General features: G+C 44.7%; 1 protein-coding gene across 1 annotated transcript in view; it reads right to left on the bottom strand.

Moving 5' to 3' along the window:
• The window catches only part of TOX3 (TOX high mobility group box family member 3), a 98952-nt gene that overhangs the window by 4380 nt on the left and 79559 nt on the right, over positions 1-15013 (bottom strand). The window contains exons 4-6 of the mRNA XM_037515783.1: positions 8318-8587; positions 3905-4132; positions 1978-2058 (exon numbers count right to left, since the gene is read on the bottom strand). Of these exons, the coding sequence (XP_037371680.1) occupies positions 1978-2058; positions 3905-4132; positions 8318-8587 (579 nt within the window). The remainder of the gene's footprint in view (positions 1-1977; positions 2059-3904; positions 4133-8317; positions 8588-15013) is intronic.

Consider the following 15013-nt stretch of genomic DNA (forward strand, 5'->3'; position numbering starts at 1 on the left):
TTCTGTTTCAGACATGCTGGGCCCCTCTACCCCTTCCCTATGGGTCCCCACCAGGAGGTGCCTTAGACTGTGACAGACTTTCAGGCCTCTGTGGCCCAAGCCACAGCCAACTCTGGCTGGGCATTTATCCACGAGGGGATGGGTCACTTCGGGTATTTGATTTGGAAACTTTATTCTTTGTCTTTTTTGTATTGCACGCAAATTGCATTAAAGTTCCTTTCCATTAAAGGTCTTATGCACTAGATTATGTTTTGTCTTGAGGCAGTAGATGGCAGAGCCCATTTAGAAGGGGCAGTTTTGGGGGCTCTGGGGCGCCCCTCTCCCTGCCCTGTCACACAATCAGATGCAGCTTCCTATGCGGGTCACTGTATAAGCAGCTACTTCACACCTCTGGCTCCAGTTGAGATGATTCTAAATTGACATCTCAAAGACTGGCTGAGTTGCCTGCCAGTTCTCTGAATATCCATTTTGGATGCGCTCAAACCCTACTTAATGAAAAAAACAAATAACACCCCCAAACTCCAAACACTAGTTTAGATTTATTCTCTTCAAACTTTACTCCGCTGGTATTTTTTGAGTTGTTGAATTCTATGCAGAAATCCTTCTGAATCCCAATTCTGGGATCCAATGTATAACTTTTAAGTCATGCTTTCTTGTCCGTTTCGGAGCTGATAAGCTCTGGTGGTTGCTATTTCCTAAAGGCCTTTTGAGATACTTCTAAGTTATTAGGCCCTTGGCTGAAATCCATGTTTGGTCAATTATTCATGCTCTAATGCACAAAGATCACCTATACCTTCTTGTGGGTAAATGAATGAATAAATGATCCACTTAAGAAGTACATGCACATTGTTACTCTGTCCACCTCACTCCATCTAATTAGTCATCAACTATATCTCGGTCCTTAACACCTACAGCCCACACATTCAGCTGTTTCGGCCAACGTGCCAGTCTGAGTCCAATGTTGGTGAGTCTCAGATAAAGGTCTTGCTATTAAGCCGATGAATGTTTTCTCGTTCCAATGAAGGAGGGAGTGTCCTAAACACCGTCAACAAAGGCAGGAGGACCTCTTTGTTCTGATTCTGAGCAAGGACAATGGTTGATCTTAATGTCAAGAAACAACTCAGGTGAAGGAGAGAAAGAAGGGATGAAGGCTTCTAAAATGGTCCTGCCCGCAACACCAACCATGCCCTGAGGTCCAGTGTGGGATCCGAGGCCAGAACAGGGACCATGAAATGGGATCTCTGTTTGCCAGAGGAAATACCTCAAGAGCAAAAACATTAGTTCAAATTATCCTCCCCAAAGCCTCTCTAAATTCTAGGAAAGCTAAAGACAAAGCCTATTAAATGTTAAAGTAATATAATGTGATAGCTCATGCTCCTTTTGGATCAAGGTAATAATAATCTAGAGTGACATTTGCTTTGGGATACTGGTGCATTTTAGAATACATCAGGGTCCACTGTATACTCTATGTATAATACATATACATGTCTTTTTAAAAAGTACTTGGAGCATAATTTTACTTTAAATAATCATGAGGTTTATTTATTTATATGATGTGGAACAGTTTGGTCGAAAATGCAACAACTCCTATTACAATAATATAACCACTGCAGAATTTATGTTGGCTATTCAAAAAGGCCTGCCAAATACACCTCCCTGTTTCACGAGAGGGCATGAACGCAGACCTCAGTCCCCAACGACAAGAGAGAGTAAGAGGCTGTTTAAAATGTGCCTAAACAGCTTCAACACAATAAAGATCGGTGGGTCTTTTGGAAACAATTGAGATTCAGCCGGTTAAATTAACTCCTATTTTTCACGCCATCATTCAAGTAAACTCTACTGGAAAAAAAGGCTGTGAATCATTCCAGATGATTTTTCTGGTCAACTGGAAGGGGAGTTGCATTTATGGCTTCAGTGCTCCAGGGCTGTGCCCAACACGTGAGCCTTCCTGAGCCGCGCGGCCCCTGCCAGGCTTACCTTGGAGACGAGGCTGGCCCTGTAAGCGGCCAGGGCCTTCAGGTACTCCTTTTTGGCAGCTTCCGTTTTCCTTTTATACACCTATTAAAAGACCACAATTAGCACCACCTTTAGCAGGCAAAAATCTCAGCCATAAAAAAGGTCACAGCGAAATTCACATAAAAAAAAGCTGGTCTCCACGGCTTTGGTTCTTAAATCTAAACACACACACACATTAAAATAAAACAGAACACGAGACCCTGCCTCCTCAATGGAATACATTTTGATGTTTACTATTATAAACGAGAAAAGATTTCAGGTAACAGCATAGCCTAAACAAAACCACCGAGGGCTTCACGTGAAGGCAATAAATAAGGTAGCCAGAAGAGGAACATTTGCTGCAAATGGTTTAAATTATAGAAAGTAATGAGTTTCTCCATCCATGTCTTCCTAGCCTCACACGCTTCTAAGCGGTAAAAGTCATAAGAATAAGAAACCGACAACAGGTGGGCAGTGTAAAGACGGGAGAAGATGGCAGCCTCGCGCACCCTGCTCCTATTCTGGGCAAAAGAGTAAGTCAGGAGGGGCCTCCCTGGTGGCGCAGTGTGTTGAGCGCAGCACTGTGAAGCTATCCATCAGCCTCTGCAGCGCGGGTTCAATTCCCGGCCAGCCAGGGAGAAACCCACATGGCACAGCTAGACCTCCCCTGGTGTACCCGCTGCTCCCCTCAACAGAGCCTTTGGTCCCTCTGCCTGTTCTGCTCCCCGCTCTGTCTCTGGTGAATCCTCTCACCCTCCTGTGCCTCTGGCCTGTACCCCAGCTCTTGCATATAAATAAATAAAATAAAACTATAAAAAAAGTCAGGAATAGTAAGAGACGGGAGGCTCCCTTTAGTGACTCTGATGAATTACTAAAATTAATTCTAATATAGGCACCACGATCTGGGCTTCCTTGTCTGATAGGCGGGCAAAGTGGGTCATTAGAGCAAAATGACCCTTTTCTCCAGGGTTCAAAGTTCAATGAGGCAGTTTGCCCATCCTGGAGGATCACAAGTGTGGTCCCTACCATGATAACCTCTCTGCCTACAAGCAGGAGCAGGCAAATTCCATGGCTGCACCATCAAGGTTAACCAGCCAGTGGGGATGATTTCACGATCTGTAAAGATCACCCCAAGGTTAACAGACTCATAGGAATGAGCTCATGATCTGGAGAGATAAATCCAGGGTTTTCCATTCTTTATTCCTCCATTACTAACCTGGGTCTATTCTTCCGAGGACATGTGACATTAACTCCTATTAAGGCCACTGGTGTTTCATGCAGAACAAGGGTGTGTGTGTAGGGGCTGGCCTGCCAGGAAGCCATTCTCTCACCATCTGTGTGGAGAGTGATGGAGAAGGACAGGAGTCCAGGCCTTAAGAAGTACCTCCTAGCAGCCCGGCTAATCTCTCCATACCTGTCACACCACTGAGCTTTCAAATGAACTTGGGATGTAATTTCCAATGCCTGGTGACAATAATGAGACATGCAGAGGCAGCTTCAAAGTTTGGAGCCGACCAGGGCAGCACAAGGGTTCGGAAAAATGATCAAATAAAAAAGGCAAGCAGGATGGTCCTAATCCTTCAGCACTCCCTCCCGAACAAAGTGGGGGTGGGGGTGGGGTTCCACATTATTTAAAATGAAAAGATTATCATCAAAAGTTTTGCTTGCAGAATACTGCCAGTACTTCCTCCAGCTTTCCACGGAATGGGTTCCAAACATCATGAAGGGGGCTGAGAAACCCAGGTAACGGGGATGTTTGGATCGCACATGTTCATGGTTTTTAATTCCAGAGGTTAGAAAGGCCTTCACAAGAAGCCATCCTATCCAGCGGGCATTTTCCCTCAACAAAGGTATAAGAGATGGATACTCTGGTGATGTTCACCATGGCCGGGAGGGGCCTTTGCCTCACCTGCTTCTGTTCTTCTCCGAGGCTGTCCCACATCGACGCTACGATTTTTGAGACCTCTCCAAAAGTTGCATTGGGGTTTTGACCTTTAATTGCAGCCTGAGTGTCTCTGAAAAACAGGGCATATGCTGACACTGGCTTCTGGGGCTCATTGGGGTCTTTCTTTTTCTTTTTCTTTGGAGTCTTGGGCTTCTTGCCAGAGTCTGGAGCAGCTCTTTTCTCTCCAATGGCCTGCAAAGCAGGAAGAAAATTCACTGCCTAGAATGTACTTGCAAAGAATGCAGCAAGATTCAGTCAGGTCCACAATTGTTCTTTGAAGGTTTTGTTAAGCATCATCAACAGATGAATCACCACCAAAAGCGAGGGAGGGGTAAATTGGCTTCAAGTTAACTGGGCAGCAGAGATTAGCATTTAGAACACTGATTAATGAGACCCAGAAGCATCTTCAATACATTCACAACATATGCTCTAAATAGCAATTATGAGTAATGGAAAACAGAACACTCTGTACCCGGAGCTGCTATATATAAATATACATATATATGTGTGCGTGTTGTGTGTGTGTGTATGCTGTGCTATGCATGCACACATAAACAAAATATTTTACATTTTCAGAGGTTTTAGAAGTGAACCAAAGTAATATTCAGGACGCTGATCATATTCAGGTATTTTAAATGAGGTCCCTTGCCACAGTCGCACACCATAGGTAGATTGTGGGAATTGATTTTTTTGAGTCCCATTTTTAGTTTGCCAGAATTTTACTTTGCTAATGGGTCTCCGGAAACCGAAATGGAAATTAAGTTACAATCCCTAAGCTTGCACCACAGAGGTAAGTCATCTTTAGTCTCCAAAATAATAACTTTCTAAAGACTAGGGTAACAAGAAATGTAAAAATAAAATAAAAACTTTTACTGCAGAGAGAAGGGAAACTGATACTCTTCATAAAATTAAAACCCTGTAAGAACAACTGTAGGTACTTAAAATCACAAAGTAGATACTTCAAATCTATAAAATTAGAAAGCATTTATTACATATGGTGCGTATACCTAGAAGACAGCTAGAGAGATGCGTGTATTTACCCCATGAACACTGTGAGGTCAAAACCATAGAAATGATTCAGGGTCAGCTCCTCAAATGTACATCCCAGAGCCCCATATTCACCTGCCCCCATCAACTCAGTCCAATGATCCCTAATACGCAATTCCCCCGAGAAGCTGGGGAAATGATGTATCGACCTGGCTCTGTCCCCTAGATTATGACATGACTATATATGGAAGGTCATTCTGCTGTTAACTTTACTGAGGATGCTGAAGTATTTGACAAAATCTGTTTTAAAAGCCAGCCTTGGGCAAGATCAACAGAGATAGGTTCAAGTTACTAACAGATTGTCTTTTAATGGCCTTGAGCCTTGAGTCCTAATTCAAATTTTCCAAGAGTATCATTACTTTCTGAATGAGGGTCATTTGGAACTTAATCCAATTACTAAAATTCGCAGGAAGGAAACTGGTAAGTAACTTGTCTGTGAGAGCTCTGGACCTCCAGGGTATTAGGTAACTCTAGTCCCTCCCGGGCCGACTGCTCCCGCTAGTTGAGTGACAACATCCATCCGCACTTTATAAGGTACTTTACACACTCCAGACCCCGTGACGCCACGTCACCTCTCCCCACAAATGCCATTTTCATAATTCGCATGAGGAGTTCAGTGACTCTGTAGACCTCGTAGTGTTCCCTGCTACATTCTCAGAATAGCTGAAACTTGTTTAATTCTAGTTAATGAATCCGAGTTGCAAGGGAGTGCGATGCCTTTCAGTTAAGAGCTTCAATTTGAGCCAAGTTTTCTTTCATTGAAAAAAAAAATATTACTTTGGCAACAAGAAAAAAATATATATACACATATTTTTCTAATTGAGTCAAACAGCTCTATTCTTTCCTGGAAGAAAACTTAGCAATATCAGAGCCAAGAGCAGCGTCCTGGCCAGTGGAGACATCAAAGCCATTTCCAGGGCCGCGCGGACTCGAACATGGGGAGTTCAATTTCATTCTCTATAAAACAATAATCAGATGTTGACAACCTTTGATGTCTTTCTTGGAAAACCATGACTTGCCCTAATCATCATTCCCTTTTAAGAATAAACCCTAAATAAAGAATCTCACAGTTTAAATAAAAATTTAGAATGAATTCTAAAGATATTTTTGTGTCGTTGACTCAGAAGGGTTGGGTACGGTGGAAAGAGAGACATAATCAAAGATAATTTTCCTCTTCCTTTCTCTGCTAAGTTGCATAAAAGAGAACAAACTGGATTCCTTGTCCTTACACAAAACTGAGATCCTGTGTTAACACGGAGTGAGCCGGAGTGACATCCTATTTAGAGAGGGCGGGAGTCCCCAGAACCCCCCTTCTCTGTGGTTTCACTCTCTGTGGTCTCACTTGCCCATGATCAATCTTGGTCTAAAAATATTACGTTCAGTAAGGTATTTTGTGAGAGAGAGAGACCACAGTCATTTTATTATAGCATGTTATTATAATTATTCCATTTTATTATTAGCTCCTATTGTTAATCTCTTACTGCGCCTCATTTATAAACTCAAACACCGTCCCCGGCATGTACGTAAAGGAGACATACACAGCGCCCACCGGGCACAGCTCGAGCTGTGGTTTTGGGCACCTGCTGGGGATAATTGAGATGAAAGGAAGCCATGGAGCTGGGGCGTGGCCTGCTGGAACTGAGCTCGAGCTTCTTCCACCACCGTTTCTCCTTGCATCCTCGTGAGTGTGGCTGTGACGGCCAGGCACGTACACGTCTATGTCCAATGGGCAGCCAACGACATGATGAGCCAACCCTCCTTGAAACACCCCCAGAGCTCTCCCCGCTTCCATCACTTTCCATCTGCTCTAGCACCTCTTCTCCCCTAGATACTCAAGAAGCAATGAGGCTGGCCTTGACTGGCCGCACACTCTGAGAAATCCTGAGGATTTCCAAGTCTTCGCATCTGTGTGTTAAAGGGCCCCGTCTACACTGCCACCTCCAATGAACTGAGCTTTGGTCCCCAAAACAAGCACCTCAAATTCATGCCCAGAGCAGGCCAAACGCTTTTCTTCACCCAGGGAAAAAAAAGCAACACGCCTCGCTTTCTGGGTTCTCTCCTTCGGTAACCCACGCTGGCCTGCAAACGCACAGCCCACTTTTTACCCCACCCAGGCTCAGGACATCAACAAGCTTTGGTGACTGTCCCTTTTAAATGTCTCACGAGGCCCAACGTCCTGTCATCCCTTCCTTTGCTAACATCAAACATTTCTAAACAAACGGATCTTTAAATTGGTTTCTTCCTCTCAGCTCTCCTCCTTGGTCACACTTTCTCCAGGTAGCCAAAGGAATGTCCAAAAGCCTAGATCTGCCTCTGCCATCCGTCTGTGCAGCCAACTCAGCCACTCTCAGCTCCCAAGAGCAGAGGCTACCACGTTTCGGCCAGTTCCTCCGTCCCTCCTATTTCTCTCCTGCCCCATAGCAAACCGTTCACGAGATCTGCAAATTGGCAAGTGTTTCTTTTACTCTTCACTGTTCCCTCCACCAGCATGGCCGCCTCTCTCTTCTGCCTCACAAACTTTTATGGACCCTTGTAGACCTAATTCAGATATCACCTTCTCAATAAAGTCTCCCTCAAATCACTCTCTCAAGCAGAATCGATTACAACCTCAGCACAGCAGATCCATCAGTTATACTAGTAATCACATCTGATGCTGGTCTTAAACAGACTACTCACCCCCAGTAGGAAGTCCCAGGGGCAATGATTATCTTACCAACCACTGGAATCAAGAACACCAGGCACACAGTAGGTGCACACACTGCATAAGGAATGAAGAGTTAGTAACATGTACCTAGATTAAGTAACTTCAACGAATCAATACTTTTCTAGGCACACCTGCAGCTGAGTGTTTATTTCCAAACATATTTGGATACTGCCCATGTTCTGTGAAAAAAAGCAAAGCAGTGACACAGATGATAACCTACTAAGTGCTAAATACCACCCGCTGAAGGTGTGAGGCTGTCACGTATGGGAGCAATTCAGCCAGCCGACCGGACAGAGCTGACCCACATGGTCAGTTACTGGGACATGGGCAGTTCAGAGTTTCCGGAAAGCCCAGTGCAAGCCTTCCCTCTTGCAGAACAGGAAAGCAGCCTAGGAGAGCTAAATGAGTTGCTCAGCATCCCATGGCCAGTAGGAGTCAGAGGCCCCAATTTCCAGTTGAACACAATTTCCACAGAAAATAAGTCAAAGTGAAGACAAAAATTGCAATCACCATTGCCTTTAAATGCTACCACCCCATGAAGCAAGAGTACCCTGAATGAAATGCAAAGACATAAACGGGGGCACCCCAACTCTGGGGCGGGGGCCGCACGGAGGCACTCAACTTACTCTGCTGGACTCATCGGCGTCCTCCTCGTTGATGGAGCTGGAAGGGGAGGGAGTTGCCGACTTGCTCGCTGGAGGAGAAGGAGACGTGTGGGGCAGGCTGGCGCCGCCCAAGTTCAGGCCCAGCTGGGCGCTGAGCTGAGACTGGTTGATGGTGGTGAGCTGGGCGGGAGGCATGGCCCCCGAGCGCGCGGCGTCGGTCATGTGCGCGATGGAGCGCATGATCAGGGAGGGGTCCTGGCGGTACTGGGACACTTGCGTGTGGCTCTGGTCCTGAAAATGCAAGCGAGGGAAAGACGCCATCAGTTCTCCCACTCTGGACACATGCGCTCCGTCAAAGCTGGTGCAAGTCGGCTGGGTCGGCTCACGCCCAGAGGATGGTCTTCATTTATTAACTACCAGGACACACGTCCAAGAATCGAAAGGCCGAAACCACAAACCCTAAATTACCCAGCACACTCAGTCTCACCAGGGCCATCCCTCGGTGACTTTGTGGAAAAGGACGATTATCCAAGGAATGGAAACTTCTACTTTTGCTTCCTCTCAAGGAAGAGCGGGAGAAGATGCCTCACCCACGTGAGCACTCGGGCTCGGCCACCCTGTCCCCGGCCCGCAGAGATGGGCTTCGGCGCTCATCCTGCCAGGCTCACACGCCACACGCAGGGAGCATGGGCTGAAGCACAGAGCCAGCATCCGCCGGCCCCAGGAAACCCTCTGTGGTTAACTGGGTCACTCCAATCCCGAATTACACCATCAACGGTATCTGGAAGTCATTCGATGGCTTTTGGATTGGGTGTCACTTTTTTTTTATCTTAAACCTGCTTTCTTTTCTTTTGTTCAACCCACCATGACTTAACCTTCTAATGGATTTTTAAAAATATGTATGAGGAGGAGGGAGGGTCATCAGAATTAGCCTTCTCTGAAAGCGACTGCAGTCACCCCCAACTTGTCCCCTCTGGTTTTGGCAAGGTTTTAGGGTTGTTGCTGCTACTTTTTAATTCCAAATTCTCAAAAATGAAGACAAGCTCTTTTAAACGACTTACTTTGAGACTTGTCATTTAGAGTGAGTATGTGATTTTATTGAAACCAAATTCTCTTGACTCACAGTGACCCAGAATCTAATTTTATACACAAGCCTATGAGGTCTTGAGTTTTCTGATAAGGTTTACTTTTGCTCTTTAAAGAAACAAATTGCAAATAACTAAACTGGAACATTTGGTTTCATAGCATTAAATATATAAATGACACTAAATAAAAAGCCCCAGCCATGAATAGGAAGCTAGTTGAATAAATTACGGTCTTCATATACTACAAAGTTATTATGAAGCTTTTTAAAATAATGAATTAGATTTATGTGTACTGACCTAGAACATGGCCTTTTAATCTTGGTTCTACTGACATTTTGGATCAAATAATTCTTTGTTATGGGTGTGTTGTTGGACATTCAGCAGCATCCTTGCTCTCTACCTACTAAATGCCAGTAGCAACCTCCTTCTCACCACTAGTCATAATCAAAAAGTCTCTGGACTTTTTCCCCTGGGGGATAAAATTGATCAGAGTTGGGAACAATGACCAAGAATGACATACAAGATAAAATAAGTGAAAAAGTTAGTTGCCAAACAGTTACCTCTTTGTGTTTATAAAATAAAAAAAATTTATCCAAACTCTTAACAATGGTTACATTATAAGAGGTAGGATTAGAGGGGTAAGGAGGGGAGAGTCTTGACCTTTCCATTTATAAAAACAAAGCAAAATAAAAACTAAAATACTTTAGTCAGGAAAAATGTCAAGCAATACAAGCTGTTAAAACAGGCTGTAGCTTATGGCAAGGGTTTAATATTAACTATATAAAATTTCCATTTCTTAATAATTTCTGAGTCATAAAATTGCCATGGAATCCTGGAGAAATGTGTCACACATATCAGAACAATCCTATTCTTCCTTGTCTCACTGACAATATTCTCTTCACCGTTCCTAAAATATTACATTCTGTTGGCAGCCATCTTTCTGCATACTTGTATCACAAAATTGGAGTTTATGTAATCATTTTGTCCTAATATTTTTGATTAGAATTCTAGCATATTTTTGGCAACTTCTCCTTTAAAAACGCAAGCGATCTGTCCACTCTTCCACATTCTTTTTAAGTTCAACCACTGCTTGCAGACATCACTTCCACGTCCCTGGATTTTGGCAATGAAGCTCTCATTTTTCTTAATTCTACTCCCCATGCATTTCCTCCTTCTATAGAGAGTTCTTTTAGACTTACTTAAATCTAGATATTTTCAAGTATCTACAGGCAACTTCCGGAGTGCATTTAGATTAATAAGTCTAATTCTGGTTGAATAATAACAAATTAGTTAACTGCCATGGCCTTGAAGTATGGTGATAGGATTTAATGCACTTTCTCGTTAAAGGGGAGTGACTTTGTCTCCGGACTGCACTGCCTGTAAAGATCAGCGTACACGGCGTATGATTGAAACAACCCACACTAACAGCACTTTAGCTGGATCTCGTGGTAGAAGAGCATCCTAAAGAGTGTTCTCTCTCTCACATACACACACCAGTTTATTCTGAATTCCATCTGCAACTTTTGCCTAATGGGCCTGGTAGCTTGGGAGCTCTTATTGACCAACAGCTCAGTTCACTGTACTAAAAAGGAGCATTTACAATGTTTACTGAGTGCCAGGATTTGTGCTAAGTTTAACATGCATTTTTCCAATCCAGTCCTCTAAATAGCTTTCTGAATTAGATACCATTATACTCATTCTCAGAGAAGAGTGGTTGCAGGCCACGGGGCTGGCTCGTGATTGCTTGATGGAAAAACTGAGCTCTAAAGCAGCCCTGGTGTCCCAGCATAGAGACATGTTCTGGCCCAGAGACAGGCTGACAGGGGGGAGGCGGGAACTGACAGCGAGGGTGCTGGCTCTCTCGCCATCACCCCCTTTTAATGAAGGCAACTACATTTGTTTTATACATTGAGATTCCTCACTAAAAAGGGGGGTTCTGGGACTCCCCTGGTGGCGCAGGCGGTTGAGCACAGCACTGCGAAGCTGTTCGCAGCCTCTGTAGTGCTGGTTCGATCCTGGCCGGCTGGTGAGAGTCCCACATGGAGGGGTGGACCTCTCTTGTCTCGCCCGCTGCTCCCCTCAGCAGTGTATTTCATCAGTCTGCCTGTTCTGTCCCTGGAGAATCCTCTCACCCTCCCGTGCATCTGGCCTGTACCCTGGTTCTTGTATAAATAAATAAATAAATCTTTAAAAGAAAGGGGGGTTCTTTTATAGTGTGTGTGTGTGTTTAGGGGTTGAATTCGAAGAACTCTGGTGGTGGGGTGAGGGGTATGGCCAACACTTACAGCCACCCATGAAGTCGCCAGATCCCAAAGAGAAAAGAGGGAACATCACCTTTCTTATCTCCCACAAGACAATATACAAGGACCTCTAAAATATATTCAAGTAACCTCTGAACCACATAATCGATGCATCAGAATGTGCTGGCGTTTTCCATGGTCCACAGTTACTGGTAATAACTTCCTTCAAGTTAGGGTTACAGGATAATAAGATTAATGGTAAAAGTGTCTCTTTAGAGATTCAAGTTCCTTTAAGGCTACCAATTATTAACAACTGCCTTGAGGAACTCCAAGGTCCTGAACAGCACCAACCATTTTCCATAAAAGAGTAACTTTTAAAGAGGTTTCCTTTGATTACAATTTCGATTTAAAAAGAGAAAGTGGCCACTTTTCAGCAGTATTTACTGAGCACCTCTATGCTCCAGGCCAGAGAAGTCAGTGGACTGACGTCTGTATCTTTCAAAAGAACAACATCACCACGGGATTCTTTCACACACCAGTCTAGTTAGATGTGACTTCGAATGGCCTAATTCTCTATGACAGAGGGTAGGCAAGAACAATTCCTCTAGACCTCTTAAAAATGGCTTAGTTTTCCTAGTAGTAGTGATGACATTAGGAAATGGATGAACATGGAGGTAGCCCTAGTGAGAGCTCGTGCCTTTTGCAAGACCCCACCTCTCACTAATTAAAAGTAAGTCTTTGGAAGGTTTACCAATGACCAATGAGAGGCAAAGTGACCAGGGGATGACATGGATTGTCATGATCCCATCCAACAAGAACATCTGAAGGCTGGGAGCTTGTAAGTCCTTTCACAATTATGTTTTATATGCAAAGCTACTCATAGCATTTCCTGAATCGGTCTCTCTCTCCTCTTGGTCTCGCTCTGTCCCTGATGATATTTAGGTTTCTCAACCTGATCAGGAAAGAGATTCTGCTCTGGGTTTTTTTTTTTTTTTTTTTTTTTTTCCCTGGGGTGGTGGGGGAATCCTCTGCCTTATAGGTAAGGGCTTCACAGTATCTCTGTTCTTTACCAACCAGATACCAGTAGCCTCCACCCCACCCCAAAAAAACCCTCCCAGGTTGTGATAATCAAAATGTCTCTAACTGTGGCAAGGGACAAAGTCACCCTTGTTTGAGAACTGTGTCATTTAGGCAAATGTAATCTGGGAAATCACCTTCGGTGGGTAAAGCGGTTAACGTCTATGTTCTGTCCATAAAATGGAAAATGTGCAAGAACAAGTTTCACTCTGTGCTAACTAAGGTGAAGAAAACAAATAGATTGTACCAAAACCACTACATTTGATTAGGTCAGTAAGAAAGACTCCAAGAGGACCTCTGAGCTGATATCTAAAGGATGAAGAGCAGTCAATCAGCAAACGAGGGGAAAGTATGTTCCAGGCAAAGGGAACAGCATCTGCAAAGTGTGAGAGGAGAGAGCTTGGCATGCTTGAGACATGAAAAGGAGCAGCGGAGGCAAGGAGATGAGTGAAATGCAGCAGGGTGGGAGGGATGGGAATGGTCCAGATCATGGAAGGTGGGGAAAGCGGGGTGAGGAGGTCACCCATTGAGCTGAGGTGCAGAGTGAGCAAAACCGAAGAGGGAAGAGCATCCCAGGCAGGGAAGAGCATTAACACAGGCCTGGGCCATGAGGAAGCACTTCAGGATGAGTCAAGAAAGGCCAGGGTTACTGAAGCAGGAGCAGCACAGCAGGCGTGAAGCTGGAGAAGTAAGGGACAGCCACACAGTGACGGCTTCTAGTCCATCTGAGAAACAGGATTTAGCTACAGTGTAGAAGGATGCCACCGAACGCTGAAAGCCTGAGCGTCTGCCTACTGGGGTTCGTCATTCCCATAAACATAACTTACACTTTCTGGGCAAACCATCTAGTTCAATTGAGGGTGACTGGATTTGTTAGGGGGAAAAGGCTGTCCTAAAGCTAATTCCATATGGGCTTTGTGGACTCCACCCCCACCCCAGGCCAAAGCCAAAGACACTGGGAACTCCAAATCCCGTCACCACCAAAGGGAAGGTGGCTGGGACCTGAGGGTGGGGTTAAGCAGCCAAGTGAGTATAAAGACAGACACGTGGGCTTTGAGGGGGGGGGTCCCCCATTTTGGCTCTCCGCCAGTTCGCAGCGTCCGGCCAGCTCTGAGAGTGACTTTGGGTTTCCAGGTCGGCGGATCGGGTAGGACGCATTAAAGACTTTATTTCCCTATTTTCTCCCTGAGTTGTACATTTTCCTTATTTCCTTTTCCCTTGTAAATAAACCTTTTATTAACATTTTGTGTGTGCCTGCAGTGGAGTATTAATAAGTCCCTTTTAAGCGCGCGGTGAGGATCCACAGCCAGGAACCCGTTCAATATCGGGGCTGCCCTATAACAGATTTAGTTTAAATATATTGGTAAGTATAGCTATAAACATCTAGCGTAGGGCCTCCCTGGTGGCCCAGGGGTTAAGTCTCAGCTTGATCACTGCTACAGCATGAGTTCGATCCCTGGCCAGGGAGCTGACCCACACGGAGCGCTGCATACCTCTCCTGTCTCACTCCACTCTGCCTCTGATGAATCCTCTCACTCCTGCACCTCAGGCCTACACCCCAGCTCTTCTATAAATAAATAAATACATAAATGAATAAATAAATCTTAAGAAACAAATATCTAGCCTAACACCTTGACCTGGGTTTTGAGGAGTACCCAAGGGTTCATTTTATAGTCAAAAGAAGGGTGTTCAGAGTGGGAGGCCCCAGGAAAGGGGCTGACTTCAATAAAGCCTGAATGGTTTGTGCCTGTGTCTCTACAGGGGAGGTGCTCAGCTGAGGCTTGCTTCTCTCTTACCTGGTCAGAGTCTTTTTGTCTTTTTTTTAAAACAGTTAACCACTGCCGCGCCCGCTGCTCCCCTCAGCAGTGTACTTTGTCAGTCTGCCTGTTCTGCGTCCTGTTCTGGTTCTGGTGAATTCTCTCACCCTCCTGCGCTTCTGACTATACCCAGTGCTTGTATAAATAAATAAATCTTAAAAAATAAATAAATAAACAGGGAACCAAAGAAATGGCTATTTCTGGTAGCAGTCCCTGACTGTCTTCAGTTGCCCCAAACCCAATGCATTAGTGAACAATCATCATTTGAGTGAACTGTGAAAATCAGAATAATTTCCCATTAAAAAGGACACTTCAGATTAGCAGCATAATTGAAAACCACGTGGAAGAACAGAAAATCACAGTGCTCCCCCGCCTAACAATGGGGGACCTACCTGGGGTTCTGTTTTCTCTTATTTATAAAGAATGAAAGAGGGTAAAGACACTGGCCTCAAACTGAGACTTCTGCTGGGCTTCGTCAAGACACAGTGTAGCAAAAGT

The sequence above is a fragment of the Talpa occidentalis genome, unplaced genomic scaffold (assembly GCF_014898055.3).
Source record: "Talpa occidentalis isolate TD23 unplaced genomic scaffold, MPIMG_talOcc4v2.1 talOcc4.17, whole genome shotgun sequence".
NCBI classification, from domain to species: domain Eukaryota; kingdom Metazoa; phylum Chordata; class Mammalia; order Eulipotyphla; family Talpidae; genus Talpa; species Talpa occidentalis.